The sequence below is a fragment of the Delphinus delphis genome, chromosome 20 (genome assembly GCF_949987515.2).
Source record: "Delphinus delphis chromosome 20, mDelDel1.2, whole genome shotgun sequence".
Lineage (NCBI taxonomy): Eukaryota > Metazoa > Chordata > Mammalia > Artiodactyla > Delphinidae > Delphinus > Delphinus delphis.
Genome location: NC_082702.1, coordinates 324,288 through 342,560, shown reverse-complemented (window position 1 = coordinate 342,560; position 18,273 = coordinate 324,288). Strand labels below are relative to the sequence as shown.

The 18,273-nt window shown below is 55.9% G+C and overlaps 2 protein-coding genes and 2 non-coding genes across 6 annotated transcripts; 2 read left to right on the top strand and 2 right to left on the bottom strand.

Annotated features, from left to right (window-relative positions):
* Positions 1-59: 59 nt before the first annotated feature.
* LOC132415859 (zinc finger protein 132-like) lies at positions 60-5,885 on the bottom strand. Its single transcript, XM_059998994.2, is given in 4 exon segments — positions 60-805; positions 808-2,403; positions 3,594-3,720; positions 5,770-5,885. Coding segments are annotated over 4 exon segments (1,773 nt in total). The 5' UTR covers positions 5,800-5,885; the 3' UTR covers positions 60-785.
* Positions 5,886-8,529: 2,644 nt separating this feature from the next.
* Positions 8,530-8,602, bottom strand: TRNAV-CAC (transfer RNA valine (anticodon CAC)). Its single transcript has one exon. It is a non-coding gene; the product is annotated as a tRNA-Val (tRNA).
* Positions 8,603-11,575: 2,973 nt separating this feature from the next.
* LOC132415858 (zinc finger protein 324A) lies at positions 11,576-17,570 on the top strand. Of its 3 annotated transcripts, none has more exons than XM_059998990.1 (5): positions 11,576-11,643; positions 11,868-11,903; positions 13,515-13,641; positions 13,968-14,501; positions 14,705-17,570. In XM_059998990.1, the coding sequence occupies exons 2-5, from the start codon at positions 11,874-11,876 to the stop codon at positions 16,096-16,098; spliced, it is 2,085 nt and encodes a 694-aa protein (XP_059854973.1). In that variant the 5' UTR covers positions 11,576-11,643; positions 11,868-11,873; the 3' UTR covers positions 16,099-17,570. The 3 variants fall into 3 exon arrangements, with proteins under 3 accessions (XP_059854973.1, XP_059854974.1, XP_059854975.1); XM_059998991.1 differs by having other exon boundaries at positions 11,582-11,903; positions 13,968-14,084; positions 14,172-14,501; XM_059998992.1 differs by having other exon boundaries at positions 11,582-11,903; positions 13,968-14,084.
* Positions 12,497-12,627, top strand: LOC132417350 (small nucleolar RNA SNORA30/SNORA37 family). Its single transcript, XR_009517793.1, has one exon. It is a non-coding gene; the product is annotated as a small nucleolar RNA SNORA30/SNORA37 family (small nucleolar RNA).
* Positions 17,571-18,273: the final 703 nt, after the last annotated feature.

The window sequence follows — 18,273 nt, the reverse complement described above, 5'->3', positions numbered from 1 at the left end:
CCCAGGAGGCCTTGGGCTACAAGGCAAATTAGATTAAACTAGACTGCACGCTATTCCTTGCCATCCTACTATCAAAGTCTGGGCCCCCACAAAAGCCCTTCCCTCTCTTGGCACCATTAGAGCCCAATTCTGTTCTCCATCTCTCCCCATACACAATGGACGGAGTCTCAGGATTAAAGATGGCTTCAGCAATAAGGTCTTTATTATCACACTCTGCAGGCAGGCAGTTCCAAGGCTGGGTGATATGGAGGCTGGACCAGTTCACTGCAGGCATCATCTGTAGACTCAACAATGCCCATGAAGAAGGAAACTTCCTCTGGACATCGTCAGACTCCAGATCCTCCTGGAGAGAACTACGTCAGGGCAACACCTGAGCCACTGGGGACAGGGGAGAGGTGGAAAATGAGGCCACCCCAATGGGCTCCCAAAGTTTATGGCTCCCTCCAGGGAATGAGAACACAAGCCTGCATTCCCTGAGTAGGTTGAGATGACAGGCACATGGTGTGGGGATCTGCCAAGTGGTAGAGGTGAGAGGGCACCTGGCAGTGACATAATCTGGCAAAGCACCTGGACAGGTTAGAAAGTGCTGCATAGCTCCTGCAAGCTTCCCACTTACCACTGGCACTACAGCCAATCTCCCAGTAGGGGTGTGGGATGCGCAAGTTTCAAATTTTGGCTGATGGCTTCCTCACAAAGGTTCCTTTCATAGGAGTTTCTCAAGAGTGAGTCCTTTTATGGAACAAGGAGAAGGTCCCCACTAGTGCTTATCCACTCTTGCCACATTCCTAAGGCCTTTCTTTGGTGTCACCTTTCTGGGCTGAGGGAGGCTAGAGCTCTGGCTGAAGGTGATCCTATGTCCACTGCACTCAGACGGCTCTTTTCCAGTGTGACCCTTCTGGTGCTTAGAGAGGTTTGAGCTGTAGCGGAAAGCTTTTCCGCATTTGTTACACGCATAAGGCTTTTCTCCAGTGTGAACTCTCTGGTGCTGACTGAGAATGGAGCTTTCGCTGAAGGCCTTCCCACACTGGCTGCACTTATAAGGCCGTTTTCCGGTGTGAACTTTCTGGTGCTTAACAAGGTTAGAGCTGTAGCTGAAGGCTTTCCCGCATTCAGTGCACTCATAAGGCCTTTCTCTGGTGTGAACTTTCTGATGCTGAGTGAGGGCAGAGCTTTGACTGAAGGCTTTTCCACAGTCGGAGCACTTGTAAGGCTTTTCTCCAGTGTGAATTCGCTGGTGTGGAACGAGGTTGGAGGGGCAACTGAAGGCTTTCCCACATTGGTTGCACTTATAAGGTCTTTCTCCAGTATGACTCCTTTGATGCAGAATAAGTTTGGAGGTTTGCTGGAAGGCTTTTCCACATTCACTGCACTCAAAAGGCCTTTCTGTGTTGTGAACTTTCTGATGCCGGACAAGATGGGAGGTGTTAACGAAGGCTTTTCCGCATTCGCTGCACTCATAAGGCCTTTCTCCAGTATGTATTTTCTGGTGCTCGACAAAGTTGGAGATACAGCTAAAGACTCGCCGACACTGTCTGCACTCATAAGGCCTCTCTGTGTTGTGAACTTTCTGATGCCGAACAACGTGGAAGCTACGAGTGAAGGCTTTCCCACACTGGTCACACTCATAAGGCCTTTCTCCAGTGTGAACTCTCTGGTGCTGAGTGAGTGAGTGTTTGCGGGTGAAGACTTTACCACATTCACTGCAACTGAGATGCGCTTTTCCAATGTGAACTTTCTGATGCGTCCTCAGGCTAAACAGGTGGCTGAACACCTTCCCACATTCCTTACACACATGGGATGTTTCTCCAGTGTGAGTTTTTCGGTGATTAAACAGGGTTGAGCTCTCCATGGGGGCATTTCCACCTGCTGGGCACCTGAAGGGTCTCTCTTTGGCGTGAGTGATCAGGTGGTTGAGGAGTGCAAAGGCCTTCAGGAAGGCTTGTCCGCAGTCGCTGCACTTGAAGGGCTTCTGTGAGGTGTGGCCTCCCTGCTGTTGCTGCCAAATGGAGCTGGGTGGGAAGGCCTCCTTACACTCGGTGCTTCTGTGTGATGTCCCCTCTCCGTAGGTGGCCTGGGGCTGGAGGCCATGGCTGTCCAGGACAGCCTTAGCACACTCCCTGCATGTGAAGGGTTTCTCTTCACTGTGCTCCTTCTGGTGCTTGTGAGAGTTCGCACTGAGCCAGAAACCTCTCCCACATGTCTCACACGTGTACAGTTTCTGCCTGGGTTGTATTCCCTGGTGCTCAGCCAGGTGTAATATGTCTTTTAACACTGGGTCATGCACATCACAGGTGTTGGCCTTCTGGATGGATGGATCTGCCTTGGGGGTCCTGGACTGAAGCACTGCTACATAAACACTCTGCTCATAAGATGCCTCCTCAGCCTCTGCTCCACACCCATAATCTGAAAGCAGAGAAATGCCAGTTAAATGTATGTAGGCTTTGTTGGGAGAGGGCAGCCCCTTCACAGATGTGTGTTTGACACATTCAGGAATGAGTCTGTAGATCAAGTTGGGGTGAGGTAGAGCCAGTGGTGCAGGACTGGGCCCAGGAAGGCCACAGAAAGCGAGGGCCCATCACCTGTGAGAACATGGGTGAGGTTCAGGCTGGGAGGAGAAGCAGAGATTCCAACTCATTCCTCAGCTTTCATCAGGAGAGGAGAGAGCTCTGCCAGGAAAAGAGGACACAGAGCCATGTGCACGAGCTCAGGAAAATGCAAGGAACCTGGTGCTCTGAGTCTACATGAAGATACACACACATGTCATGACACATGGACTGTAGGCTAACCTAGGACAGCCCTGCAAAAGGAGGAAAGGCGGGGAATGGGGGAGAAATGGAGATCAGAGCAGTGAGGCTGTCCATCATCAGGGCCTAGGTACAAAAGACAAATGGCAAATAGGTGGTCTGTCCTCAATGAAGAAGGAAGATGGGGGTCGGGTGGGGCTACTGGCTCCAGCAACAAGCTCCAGTGGACACAGGGTAAGTACCCAGTATAATGTGAGCCCATCACAATGTCGCCTCTGCCCCCAGCTCCCATTCACCAGAGCCAGGCCCCTTCCCAGCCTCTCTTGCTGTGGCTGCAGACATGGGCACCCAGGGTCCTTTGCCCTGTTCCTGTGGTTGGGCAACCACACAGGACGTGGAATATGCAAGTCCTGGCAGAAAGAGTGGATGAGGGGGTGGCCTAGCTCAGGGCAACCTATCCGGTGACAGACCAAAGGGAGTTCGTGTCATCTTTGCAACTGGGAAGAAAACCCAGTGTTACAAAATCAGCTCCTGAGGAGCGGCTCCCAGGAACAGCCCAGTCGTCTCCACAAGCAGTGACCACGTCGGTGTCTGCAGTCCACAGCACAGCCAGGCACAGAGGTGCCACCGATCCGGACCAATTTAGGTAGCCGGATTGAGACTCCGAAGCCTGAGCCCTTCCCCAGATGGCTTTGGAATCAGGTGTTGGGGCTCCTCAGAGAAAGGAGCAGGCAAACATGAGGCAGGTGGTCCAGGGGAGGAAGCAGTGCCCATGCTCAGCTGCGGGAAGACAGAGCTGCTTCTGGGAGAAAAGGAAAGGCAGAGCCTAGGAGGCTGGGAGGGCCTTACCCAGTGAGGCCACAAGTGCCAAGTTCTCCAGCATCACATCACAGTACAGGTGCCTCTGAGCCTCGTCAAGGAGCCCCCACTCCTCCTGAGAGAAGTACACGGCAATGTCCTTAAAGGTCCCCCAGCCCTGCCATGATGAAAACAATTAAGTCAGCTAGACCAAAGGATGGTAGAAAAACGAACAAAAAACAGTGCACAGATGAGCCCATACAGACCTAGATCTTTCACCCTGCATCATACCACCTCTGTGGTGGGCAGTCTCTGACCCCTAAACCATCCTCCCCAAACACTCCAGGTCACCCACTTCCCCCAGATGCAACGTCATGGGTGCCGCTGTCTCATGTCCCATCGGTCACTGTCCTTCAAAGAGCAGGCAGGTGGACAGACAGATGCCATCTAAACCCTTAGCCTGGCATGTAGGGCCCCACTTCCTCCTGCTAGGTAATTCCCCTGGGTCCCCAGATCCTGCCACCCAGAAACACCAAACCGGAGGCCCCCTTTCTCCCACAGGGCCCCCAGATTCCAGTCCACTGACTCATCTCCTCTGCATGCACACGTCAGGCTTTGTATTGCACATCTCCAGACCCCACACCATTCCCTGGCCACACAGTGGGCATCTCCCAGCCACCCCACATGTCACTGTGCAAATGGTGTCCAGAGCCTGGCTACTTGGTGAGGTCAACCAGTACCCCTTCCTGACCCAGACTTCAAAGAATTCCAACTGCCAGGGGTGGCACCGAGAGTTTCCTTCATTGTTTCTGCAACTGGGCCTATTCCTACCTTTGACTCTCAGCCACCAAGGCCAGACGTGGATCTCTGGCATGTCCTGGCCTCTGACTTTCTGCATGCTGTCACCTCCCCTGCCACTGTATTCTTCTCTCCTAATGTATACTCAAAGTCCAGGCCCACCACCTCCCACCCCAGGCCTGCGACACTCCCAGTTGCCTGCCTGCCACTGAGCTAACCTGCTATCCTAACTGAAACTCACAGGCCCCACAGAGGGCGCCAAGAAAGGCTGGTGAGCCATAGAGAGGTGAATAGCCACCAGCCCCGGTCCTGCTGTCATCTACCTCCACCTACAATATGCCTCAGCCTCCAACCCAGCGACTGGGGGCCCCTTCTGGACCCTCCTCTCCCACACACCCCTTCCTTTGTGGCTGCTCCTCCCTTCACCTGAATTTGTGACACCCACCACCCCAGTCCAGGTACCCGAAGAGCCACCCAGTCCTCAGCTGCCCCCATGGGGCATCCATCACCATGCCCTAAAGACGCTTCCTCCTAAATCTGCACCTGAGTTCCACCTCACTTCACAGGCTGGCTACTGCCAACTGGATGTCTCCAAGTGGAATCCCTCAGCATAACTCAGACCTGCATTCAGAAGTCTCTGGGACATCTCAGTCTCCACATGCAAAATCCACCTCCTGATCTTCCCTGAAACCACTGCACCCACCAACTTCCCCATCTCAGCCGAAGCACTTCCACCTTCTAATCGCTGGGGCCAAAAACCCACGGGGACATCCCCACCTCCTTGTTCTCTCTCTGTCTCTCTGTCTCTCTGTCTCTCTGTCTCTCTCTCTCTCTCTCTCTCTCCCCCCCCCCCCTAAAATCAGGCTGGCTTAACTTAAAAGACAGATCCAAGCTCCAACCACTTCTCCCAACTCCAGTCACCGCTCTGGCCAAGCCACTGCTATATTAAGGTAGCATCCTTGTGTGCCTCCTTTTCTCTTCCCTCACTCTCACTCTCCTCTCTGTTTTCCACTCTGCAGCCCGAGGAAGCCTGTGAACACCTGAGTCAGATCACCTCCCTCTTCTGCTCCAAACCTTCCGTGGCTCCCGCCACCCTCAGGTGACAGGCCAAGCTCTTGTCCACCAGGCAACAGGGAGACCTTCAGTTCCCTGAACACTCCCAACTGAGCTTCACCGCCAAGCATGTGCACATCCTGGTCCCTGTGCCTGAAACTGCTTTGCACGCCTTGTCCCGCTGGATTCCAGAATGAGAACGTTTCCACAAAAAACCTGGCCAGGACTCGGCACCTTGGGCTTTCAGTGACCCCAGGGTCCCAGTAGCGAAGATGGAGGGGCAGAGTCCGGGAGCAACCCCTCCCCTCTGTCGGGGGTCCCGGGCCACATGGGTAGGGGTCCGAGTGAGTGGGGGCTGTGGGGACCCTCCACTCACCCGCAGCGGGCCCCTCAGCGCCACCGCCATCAGACCCAGGCGGGCTCTGCCGCTCCCTACACCCCCAGCCCCAGGCCGGGGGCCTCCCACCGCCCGTTGCACGCGGGACCTCTGTCCCCACGGTGTAAACGCCGCCTCCAGGGACCGTGCGGACGCAGGACACCACGTTACAGGACACTGCGGCTCGTACGGAGCCTGGAGGCCGGTCCCATCCTCCTCACTGTCCACCTCGGCCGGGTCCCGAGGAGGCGCCTGGAAAACGGCCACGACCCAACACTCGGGTCCCCAAGGGCAGTGGAAAACGACCTGTCAAGAGCAGAAGGAATGCCAACAATGGAGACGCAGGAAGTTCCGCCCCCGCCGACAGAGCAGCAGGAAACAGCCCTTGTTCTGGGCTGTGATTGGTCCAGAACCTGCCGCCCCCGATGCCTTGTGGTCAATGTAGTTTCAGTCCTGCATTTCCACCCCCACCCCCACCCCCACCGCCCCGGCGCGGCGCCCACACATTCTCCATTCTCCATGGCAACGCCAAGCTACCTCTAGAGGGGCGCTGGGAAATGGAGAGCTGAGAAAAAAGACGGGCAGGAGCGTGTCTTTGCTTCCTTTTAAAGGGGCCGCTCCCAGGTTTCCTCCCGCAGAGATTGTTGTCCAGCAAGTGACCCGTGTCCTGGGCCTCGGACAACCAGCCGTGAGGAGGCCCCTGGGGAATCACTTGTTGCCTTTGAGGGTGTCAAGTGAAAATACTATCTTCCTCATGGAGACTTTGTTTAGTAACCTTAAATGTCTCTCTAATTCAGTGGTCCCCAAACTGTGGTCCCTGAATCAGCATCACTGGGGAACTGGCTAGAAAGGCAAATTCTTGTCCCCGCCCCCCACAGGGATGAGCCTGACAAGCCCTTCTGGAGATTCTGATGCTCTAAATTCAAAGAATCAGGTCTAATTCAAAGTCCTGTGACAAAATTTGGAAAATACCACAACTTTCCTCATGAGAGGTGACATGAAAAGTGCTTAGCTGGGCTTCCCTGGTGGCGCAGTGGTTGAGAGTCCGCCTGCCAGTGCAGGGGACAGGGATTCGTGCCCCGGTCCGGGAAGATCCCACATGCCGCGGAGCGGCTGGGCCCGTGAGCCATGGCCGCTGAGCCTGCGCTTCCGGAGCCTGTGTTCCGCAACGGAGAGGCCACAACAGTGAGAGGCCCACGTACGGCAAAAAAAAAAAAAAAAAAGTGCTTAGCACAGGGCCAGACACGTGGTGCTACATATATGAGAGAGCTAGTATTGTTATTGTCCTTATCGTCACCAGCAGCAGCATCCCAAGGCTCTTACATACACTGCCAGGGAGAGCAAGTAAGAGATGCCTGTCTACAGAATGCTTGTTGAGCTTGTTGGCACTGTCGCTGGAAGTAATCAATAAACAATCTCTACTAGGGATAGAAGAGTTTTATTTGAGCCAAACTGAGGACTATAGCCCAGAAGACAGCCTCTCAGATCACTCTGAACTGCTCCACTGAATCATGGCACATTTTTATATCTTGTCAGAACAAAGAACATCAGACAGGTCAAGGATGCATTCCTTCAAGGTTTTAAAAAAAAAACAAAAACAGGTCAGCATGCACACAGTCAATATGGCCTTGAGAAGAAGCTAGTCTTATCATTGAAGGAATACCAGCATTGGCATCCCAGGAAGGGAGGCATTTAAACTTTATTTTATTTATTTTATTATTATTATTTTTTTTGCGGTACGCGGGCCTCTCACTGTTGTGGCCTCTCCTGTTGCAGAGCACAGGCTCCGGAAGCGCAGGCTCAGCGGCTATGGCTCACGGGCCCAGCCGCTCCGCGGCATGTGGGATCTTCCCGGACCGGGGCACGAACCCATGTCCCCTGCATCGGCAGGGGGACTCTTAACCACTGCGCCACCAGGGAAGCCCTAAACTTTATTTTTAACATGGACATTCTTTACCTCTGGTCAATGCACCCTTTTCTTTAATGATTACAGCAGATGTACCATGTGTTTTTGATAGGCCACAAACAGGCTGTTTTAGCATAAAAAAGTCAAATCATGTATAAGCCAGAATGACTTCCCCATCCCTCAATATGTGAATATGAAATGCACTCATTCTTTTTTTTTTTTTTTTTTGCCAGTTCTTATTATTTTTACTCATTCTCGACTTAACGAGTAGCCAGGTAGGCAATGTTTAATGTTTTTTTTTAAGTATGCTCATGGTAGGCAGACTAATGCCTTCCCCTCCCCTCAAGATGTCCAGGACCTAATCTCTGGAGTATGTAAATATGTTATGTTACAGGGCGAGGGGGAATTAAAATGATAGATGGAATTATGGTTGATAATCAGCTGACCTTGAAATGTGGAGATCATTCTGGATTATCTGAGGTTGGGAGGGTGAGATGAAACAATGTAATCACAAGGGTCCTTAAAAGTGGAAGAGGGAGGCGGTAGAGATGGAGAGAGATTGAGTCAGGGTGATGCAATGTGAGAAAGAAGTTGCCGTTGCTGGCTTTGAAGACAGAAAGACCCACAAACCAAGGAATGCTGGCAGACTGTGGAATCTGGAAAGGCAAGGGAACCCATTCTTCCCCAGAGTCCCCAGAAGCAACACAGTCCTGCTGATGCCTTGATTTTTTTTAATATTTAAATATTTATTTGACTGCACCAGGTCTTAGTTGCGGCACACAGTATTTTCGTTGCTACATGCGGGATCTTTAGTTGTGGCGTGTGAACTCTTAGTTGTGGCATGTGGGATTTAGTTCCCTGACCAGGGGTCGAACCCGGGCCCCCTGCATTGTGAGTGCAGGGTCTTAGCCACTGGACCACCAGGGAAGTCCCGATTCCTTGATTTTAGAGTAGCTGACACAAGTGTCAGACTTATGACATCCAGAAAATTTTAATAATTTGTGTTATGTTTCTCTGCTTTCAAGGGCTCATGTGATTATACTGGACTCACCCAGACAATCCTGGATATTCTTCCCATCTCAAGATCCTTAACTTAGTCCATAAAGCGGGCCATGTCAGGTAACATATTAACAGGTTCTGAGGATTAGGATGTGGGCATCTTTGGAGGACCATGATTCTGCCTACCACATTGAACTCACATGGCTATTAGCTATTTTAAAACAGGTGCTGGGACTTGCCTGGGGGGCCAGCGGTTAAGACTCTGCGCTTCCACTGCAGGGCACACGGGTTTGATCCCTGGTCAGGGAAGTAAGATCCTGCATGCCGTACAGCGCGGCCAAAACAATAAAATAAAACAGGTGCCAAAATTATAAAAGCAGAAGTTTCCACAAAGAAATCTGAAGCTCTAGCTCCTCCAGGAAACACACACAATTCAGGTTTCCTGAATGCCCGCCTGCAGGCTTGCCTCCAAGCCTTTGCACATGCTGGTCCCTCTGAAACAGGAGGGAAGGGGGCAGGGCACAACCTTTAAAAAAATGACACACATAGGACATGACAAAAACTGCTTAGAACCAACTAGGTCCAAGATGGCAGAAGATTCAACTTCCAGTGGGCCTTGAGACTCATCTTATGCTCGCTGTAATGCATTAGCTAAATGACACACCCACCAGCGCCATGACAGTTCTGAGGCCAACCATAAAATGTCAAAAAGTGGGTGGCGGCCCAATTCCTGGAAATCTCCACCCCTTCCCCCGAAATACTTGGAATAATCCTCCCACTCATTAGTCTATGAAATTACCCGGCCCATAAAAACTAACCACCCCATATTTCGGGGCCTCTCACCTTCTGAGATGGCCCACACTCTGTGGAGTGTGTTTCTCCCAAGGCTGTTCTCGCCTTTTGAGACAGACCGCATTCTATCTATGGAATATGTACATGTCTAAATAAATCCATTTCTTACCTATCACTTTGTATCTCGCTGAATTCTTTCTGCGATGAGACATAAAGAACCTGAGCTTCATTAAGTCCTGAGACCAGGTGTGTCATCTCAGTTAAAATACGGTGGGTTGGGGCTTCCCTGGTGGCGCAGTGGTTAAGAATCTGCCTGCCAATGCAGGGAACACGAGTTCGAGCCCTGGTCCGGAGAGATCCCACATGCCGAGAAGCAACTAAGTCCGTGCGCCACAACTACTGAGCCCACGCGCCTAGAGCCCATGCTCCCCAACAAAAGAAGCCACCGCAATGAGACGCCCACGCACCACAACGAAAAGTAGCCCCACTCACCGCAACTAGAGAAAGCCCACGCCCATCAACAGAGACCCAACACAGCCAAAAATAAATAAATACAAGAAATAAATTTTAAAAAAATACTGGGGGTTGGGACTTCCCTGGCGGTCCACTGGTTAAGATTCCACGCTTTCACTACAGGGGGTGTGGCTTTGATCCCATGTTGGGGAACTAGCATCCCCAGGCCGGGCGGCACAGCCGAAAAAAGAGACCGTGGGTTCAAGTCCCAATCTGGGTTTAGGCTGGCTTCTAGTCTCGGCACGTGGGTTCAAGGTGAACCTCACGTGGGATTTGAACATTCTTTTTTTTTTTTAAAATACTTTAAATTATTTATTTATTTGTCTGTGCCGGCCCTTAGTCATTGCTGCATGCAGGATCTTCGTTGTGGCATGCGGGATCTTTAGTTACGGCATGTGGGCTCTTAGCTGCAGCATGTGGGACCTAGTTCCCTGACCAGGGATGAACCCAGGCCCCCTGAATCGGGAGGATGGAGTCTTAACCACTAGACCACCAGGGAGGGACTCAAACATTCTTTGTTTACTGGAATGGCAAGAAACATTCCCTAACCACAAATACATTAGATTTTCTTCATTTATTTCAAAGTGAGCAAAATTTACACACAAATACTCCAAAATTGATGTTATCTCTTGCATTACAAGGACTTACAAAGAGTAGTGATACTGCAGACAGAGCTGATATAGATGTTATAACAATCACTTATAACTTACCTAGGGAGGTAAGCAGGGAGGGAGACAGAGAGAATGAACTCGACACAGATTGGTTCCATATTAACTTACAATAGCCCTATGCGGTGGGTACCATTACTGTCCCATTTTGTGTATGAGGACTAAGAACCCTGAAAAACAAGACCCTCAGAGTGAAACAACAAAGAGAAAACCTTTTACTCTCTGTCAGCAGTAGTCAGTCTGCATTGAGACTACCCTTCCGTTTGATTTCATGTGTCGTACCCATGTAGGTTGCCCCCTCCCCCCAAAATAAAGGAACAGGGAATCAACACCATGACGTGCAGGGCAAGGTAAGATCTAGACGACCTAGGGACAAGTGAGTCGGGGAAAGTACTTTTTGCGCGGCCCAGTTGAGCCAAGAAAACAGATGGTGGAGGAAGTCTCAGAATGATTTCAGACGTTAGAAAAACTTAGGTTAGGGCCTTGCGACTCGGCGTGGGGGCTGTTACCAACCATAACAGGACGCTGACCCGCGGGGGTCACACCCAGCCCTGGTGCGAGGCCCCAGGAGGCGGGGATGGGATGGGACCCCGGTTGTGCTCCGTCCCCGGTGCTGCGCTGGGCGAGGGTGGGAAGTGGGGGAGGCCCTCCCGGGCCCTCAGCAATTCACCATTCACCCGCAGCGCTGACGACCCCGCCAGCACCCCACCCCACGCTCAGCCCGGAAGCCTGGCGCTGCTGCAGACTCCACTTCCCAGCGGCCCCGGCGGCGGCGCTTGGCCGTTGCCGTGGGGACCAGGCGCGCTCCGCCTACCGCGCCAGCAGCCAGAAGGCTCTGCGCGTGCGTCCGCAGCGCGCCACGGGCCAATGAGGGCTCGCGAGATTGGACTTCCGGCGTCCGGGACTGTCACTTGGCTGCCGGCGTCGGGCCACGCCGGTGACGGCCGGAGAGCGCCGGGTCGGGGCCGGTTTTGCGGAAGGGTCTGGAGACCCGAGGTGCGGGCAGTGAGGACGTGCGGGCAGCGAGGACGTGCGGGCGGAGATCCGAGGCACGGGCAGCCGAGCCCGGGGGCCCACGGCCAGTCCCCGGCCTCAGTTTCCTGGGGTGCGGCGTGTGCGCCCCCCAAGCCACGTGCTCCGGCCTCCACGCCGTCCCGACGCGGCGCCCTTGACGGATTGGGAGAGAGGCCCGGAGCCTGAGCGCCCGCACCTTTCTGCAGGTTCCGATGGCGGCGGCGCAGACAGACCCGGCGCAGGTGAGTAGCGGGAACCCCAGGCCCCCACCCACCCGGATGCCTCCTTCATGGACCCGAGCCCCGATCGAGGGAGGCACTTTACCTGGACGTCTTGTCTTCCCCTCGCGCTTCGTCCTAGGCCGTGCTGTCCCGGCCGGTTGGTAGTGCACGCGTGGGATCCCCACTTCTGGCAGCTAAGGGGGTGAGGTGTAGAAGGAAGTTCCAAGGGGAGGGTCCCCCGTTTGCAAAAGCTGGGAGGGAAGCCTGAGTGTAGGCGCTTCCGGAACTGAGCTGCTCGGCGGGGAGAAGATATGTATGTCTGAAAGGGCAGGCCGAGGAGTTAAGACTATCCCGAGGGCACCGGGAGACTGGACATGTTTTAAGTTAACGATTTTTTAGGGTATTCCACCTATTGTTGAGTGGAGAACAGAAGCAGAGGGGCGTGGCGGTGTGCAGGGAGGAGGCTACTGTCACAGTCCGGGCAGTGCAGGTGCGAAAAGCCGTTGGATTCTGGATAGATCTGCTGATGCATCAAGTGCGGGGTGTGCGGGAGTGTCCTGCGTGAAGGGCCAGCCTAAGGTTTTCCGCCGGAGCACCCAAAAGAATGGAGCTGCCTAGCACTTTCACAGGTCCTCCCCCAGGCAGTGGGGCCAGGATTTGGTAGCTGGTGCTGAAATTGAAAACCCTTGATTGTATCCTTGCCCTGGGACTGTGCCAGTGGCAACTGTCACTCAATGGGACAGAGAAAAAAAGAACGGAACTGCTGTAGACAAAATTAGGAATTTGAAGGGCAAGTAGATTTCAGGGGGAAATTGGGAAGAGTCTGTGCTGTCTCAGAGTGGAGGTGTCACATGGACCTGGAATTGTAGATGTCCAAGGACAGAGTCCTGATGTTCTGAGTGAGGTGGAGCCTAGGAATCAAACTTAGGAAGAGGACATCTCATAGACTCAGCCAGGGATAGGCATGGGCAGTTAGGGCTCTAGGGAGATGAGGAATGGCTGGCAGTCCCTGGGGCTCTCAGGGGAAGTCTGGCAGGTGGCTGAGGGAAGGGAAGGTGGCAGCCACCTGAGGAGGAAATAGAGGGGGCCTGGCTATGGAGGGAGGAGGGAAATGGCTTCTTGTGTGCCCACCAGATCCTTGGCGCCACCCCTGTGGCAGCTGGAGGGGATCAGCCAGTCCTTCAGGTTCAAAGAGCAGCCTTGAAATGTCAGGCAAGTTCAGCAGGAGAGGGCATCCCTACAGGGATGGGCATGTCCTGGGGGCTCTGCAGCTGGGACTTGTACAGTTACTTATGCAAGAGCAATGAGAGCACCTTTGGGGAGGCTCAGCTTGTGCAAAGGCTGGAGAATGAGTGGACGCCAGGGGCTGACCTTGGTGTGGCAGAAGGCCAGGGGCTTCCTCTGGCTGCCTTGTGTAGAGTAGCCAGATCGGGTTAAAGAGGCATCTACGGCCTAGATGGGGAAGGGGGAGGGGAGGGGTCCAGACAGGTGAGGGAAGTCCCATCTGCAGAGCCTTGCGGGAGGAGGGTGAGCATCTGAGGGACACGAGCGGAGGCAGCCTTTGGGGCATGGAGCTGGGTCTTGGTTCACACAGCTATAGCTTAGATCATGTCCATCTTCCAACTCTCTTAGGGCCTAATGGCCTTTGAAGACGTGGCTGTGTACTTCTCCCGGGAGGAATGGGGGCTCCTGGATGCAGCCCAGAGGGCTCTGTACCGCCGTGTGATGCTGGAGAACTTCACCCTCCTGGCCTCGCTGGGTAAGCCCTGGGTCCTCCATGGGGAGCTCATGTGTTGCCAGGCTAGGCTGCCAGCACTAACCTCTTACCGCCCGGCGGCCTGTGAGCAGCCACATGTCCTCTGGCTGAGTGTCCCTGTTAGCTGTGGTGCCTCTGTGCTCAGTCCCCTTCGGGTGCTGCCGACACGGTTCTCCTCACAGGCACCATCGAGCTGCTCTGAGATCCCTGCCCTGTGATGTGACCTCGGGTATCCTTGGTTGCACAGATGATGCCGTCCATGGCCCACGAAGCCCTGACTCCTGCCATCTGCCGGGGGTGACCCCTCACTTGCTTGTCTTCTCTCACAGGACTCTCTGTCTCCCGACCCCACGTGGTCATCCAGCTTGAGTGTGGCAAGGAGCCCTGGGTTCTCAATGGGACAGATGTGACCCTGGCCAGGAATGCCCAGAGGAGGCCGAGCCCTGGTGAGTGGGGGCTCAGGGGTGTGAGCTTGGGGCCAACCTATGGCCAAGCTTCTGTCCACCTTCCCTCCTGGATGCTCTCCTCTCCAGCTTCCCACCCGACCGACTCCTTTCACCATCAGCCTCTTCTGGAGGCTCCGGCTTTGGCTGCCCTTGAAGGGGAGCTCCAAGGGCCACCCCCAGGCCGTGGTGAGACCTGCTCAGAATCCCACCCTCAGCCAGTCTGTGTGGCCTCAGACCCTGCCCGTCTTCCCTCACCACCTCATCTGTGGGGCCGTTTGTTCACGTGTTCATCGTTGAGCACTTGCAGTGGCCAGTCCCGTTCGCGGCACTGGGGACACAGCCTTGCCCAGCCCGCTCCTGGTCCTGCCTTTGTGGGGTTGACCCTGCTAGGGGAGAGGCAGTCAGCAAGCAGAGTTGGTGAGTAAAATCTGTTCCCTCAGGTAGCCATCAGTGTAAGGGGCAAAGCCACCTGGGGAGTGCCCTGGGGACGGGCTCCGTGCAGGAAGGGAGTCTGGCCCCAGCTCCTCTCCCCAGCCTCCACGGCCGGTCCCGCGGGCCCCCTTGCCTGCCCACGCGGCCTGTCTGGGTGACCCAGGCGTCCACCGTTTCTGGTCCTTCAGCTTCCCCTCATCTGGCAGAGGACAGAGATGTTTCTGGAGAAGCAGCATTGCCAGGGCCCTTCCAGGACGGCCCCCCTCTGGCACCGACAAGGGTTCTCCCCAGCGCTGGTGCCTCTGAGTGTGGGAAAAGCCTGGAGGGTCGGTGCGGCGTGTCCCCCTCTCGGGAGAGGAAACCCACAGGGGTGTCTGTGATCTACTGGGAAAGCGGCGAGGCCAGCGTCAGCCTGCGGCTGACCTCTTCTCTGCGGGCCCCACCCGGGGAGAAGGCCCTCGCAGACCACCCTGCACCAGGCAAGCAGCCGAGGGCATCGGAGCGGCAGAAGCTGTACGCATGCGAGGCCCCGGGGAGAGCCTTCCCGGGCGCCCCAGAGGGGGACCGAGGAATGGGTGAGGCTTGGCGCGAGCCTCAGAGACTGCTTGCTGTCTCAGAGCCCCCGACCTGGGCCGAACTGGGCGAGGCCCTGCACGCTGGCCCCGGCCTCCTCTCTGGGGAGAAGCCCTTCGAGTGCAGGGCGTGCAGCAAGGTGTTCGTGAAGAGCTCGGACCTGCTGAAGCACCTGCGCACCCACACCGGGGAGCGGCCGTACGAGTGCGCGCAGTGCGGCAAGGCCTTCAGCCAGACGTCGCACCTGACGCAGCACCAGCGCATCCACAGCGGAGAGACGCCCTACACGTGCCCGGCCTGCGGCCAGGCCTTCCGGCACAGCTCCTCGCTGGTGCGGCACCAGCGCATCCACACGGCCGAGAAGGCCTTCCGCTGTGCCGAGTGCGGCAAGGCCTTCAGCCACCGCTCCAACCTCAGCCAGCACCGCAAGATCCACGCCGGGGGCCGGCCCTACGCGTGCACGCGCTGTGGCCGCAGCTTCTGCCGCAACTCGCACCTGATCCAGCACGAGCGCACGCACACGGGCGAGAAGCCCTTCGCCTGCGCGCTCTGCGGGGCCGCCTTCAGCCAGGGCTCGTCGCTCTTCAAGCACCGGCGCGTGCACACCGGCGAGAAGCCCTTCGCCTGCGCGCAGTGCGGCCGCGCCTTCAGCCACAGCTCCAACCTCAGGCAGCACCGGCTGCTGCACACGGGAGAGCGGCCTTTCCGTTGCTCGGACTGCGGCAAGGCCTTCGCCAAGGGCGCCGTGCTGCTCAGCCACCGACGCATCCACACGGGCGAGAAGCCCTTCGTGTGCGCACAGTGCGGCCGCGCCTTCCGCGAGCGCCCGGCCCTCTTCCACCACCAGAGGCTCCACACCGGCGAGAAGCCAGCGCGGCGGCCCCGGGCCAGCCCGCTCCCCCAGGCCAGGCCTCCTTCGGGGGCATCGTGTGAAGGCACACTGGGGAGGGAAGCCGGGCCCACTGCTGCCTCAGGCCCAGCCACGGTTCCGAAGACGGCTGAGCCTTGAGGTCGCAGCCCCGACCTTCCCCGGCCTGTTGTGAGTCCCTTGCATGGGTACGGGGCCCCGCCCTCTGCAGAGCCACGCTGTGGAGAAGCTCTGCGCGTGCACTGCCATTCCCCCTGCACGTGGTGACAAGATTTGCCTCTTGTCAGCCACAGCTCACTCCTCCAGGCCCAAGCGGTCACGCTGAACAAAGGCCAGGGGGAGGCCAGCATGGTGCTGCCAGTTCGCCCATATTTTGACTGCGCGCGCGAACGGGAAGCGCTGGGGCGGGGTGGAGGTGGTCCTGAGAACTTTCTGAGGTTTACACCCAACCTGCAGGGTCTGTGTGGAACCTCTCCACCGCTATCCCCAGCGTATTCCCCCAGCCCTCAGTTCATCCAGGGCTTCCTGGGAACAGGCCCAGAAGACAGGAAGTCATGGGAGAGGCAGGTACTGGCTTCGGACAAGTGGCTGGGCTCTGAGCCTCAGCTCCCTCCTCTAGGGAAGAGAAAAGATTCAGCCCTGCAGAGGGTATTTGCAGCACCCTGACAGGCAGCATCTCGATAAGGGCCAATACGTGCCAACCGCCAGCCCCCGTTCTGAGCGCTGCACAGTTTCTCCTGACAGCTCTGTGAGGTGGCTGCTGTGGCTAGTATCCCCACTTCTCAGATGAGGAGACTGAGGCACAGAGAGGGGACGTGAGTTGCACAACAGCAGGGCCACCGGCCCAGCATCCAGAGAGCTCCCCACTTTACCCCCACACTTAGCCTGCCAGCCCTGAGGGCTGGGTGAAGGCTGCGTGGCTTGCTGCTCACGGCGGACCCTCAGGAGGTGGAGGAGGGTGGGGGCGGGAAGTCCCCGGGTGAAGGACGGAGATTGAGAGTGATGGTTCCCCAGCTGTGCTGGTGCATTCAGAGTGTGGTCCAAGCCTCAGCTTCGGCCGTGTCTTGTTGTTGCCAAAGTCAGCGATACAGGAGCCTTTCCATCCCCACTGCCTTGACTGGAGGTGACCGTAACAACAGGTGCAGAGGAGACAAGATGGGGCTGCTCGATTCCCTGGGGTCCAGTGGCCACGTGCCTGCCATTACCTAAGGCTGTGTGTGGCGCCCTCCCAAGATCCCCTCCCCCGTGTGACATAACCCACAGGGTGGGGACACTGAGGCAGACAAGTTAGGTGGGGGCCTGGTTGGCTTCTTGTGGCCTTCAACAGACAAGCCCCATCTCCACCTTGGGCCTCACCCGCAGGGAAGTTAATGGTGTTTTTACTGGGGGTAAAAAAAGACTAGAACTTACAGCTTGGAATGGAGGGACATTGTAAATTCTTGCATGGCACTGTGTAGGTCCACAGCCTCAGCCTCCAGGTCATGGTGCAGAAGGTTTTAACAATACAGAGTCCAGAGAGGCTCTCTAATAAAGGTTTCTTTTTAAAAACGTGAGTGGTAGCAGCCTGAAACCGGTTTCATCCCAGCACGATGCAAACGTGTCATCACACAGCTGCAGGGACTTGACTTCAACCCTCGTCCCTTTGAGAGGCCTCAGGGTAGAGGTGCAGCCTGTCTGCGGCCCACCGAAGGTCTGTGTCCCCTTGGCAGCCAAGAGACGTGGACAGGGTGGGGCTGCCCCAAGCAGCAGCTCTGTTGGGACATGAGCCTTTGTGGATCCAGGCCTTGGAATCTGAGGCAGGGGGCACACGTGGAGACCCGAAAGGTTGACCCCAACCCAGGGGGTGCTCCCGTTCAGTCACCTCAAAGACCTCGCAGGTATCTGCCATTGCCAAAGAACAGAGACGTGACACCCCCAACTGTCCACCTGCCAGCAGGTTCCGCCCCTGAAACCTCCCAAGTTCCTGCAAGGAAAGGAGACAAGGGGTAGGGAGAAGAGTCACACAGGGCCAGGCTCCCCAAAACTCCTCAAGCGCAGGTCCTCTGAGCATTGTCCACCCCTCTTGGGGCCCATCCTCTCTCTTGAGCTGGTCCGTGCCCTGGCCTCGCCCTATTTCATCTTCCCCCAGGCTGGCCCCCATGAGGGATTCTTGAGCAGCTCACTTCAGGGTCAGTGTGGATGGCTGTGAGATGCAGACAAACCCCACAGAGCTTACAGAAGGCTACTGTAGGGAGCCCATGGGATTCAGGAGCAAAGGAGTGTTGAACACCAAGTGGATGCCCAGAGAGTCACTTGCAACCTTTTTCGCACCTTGGA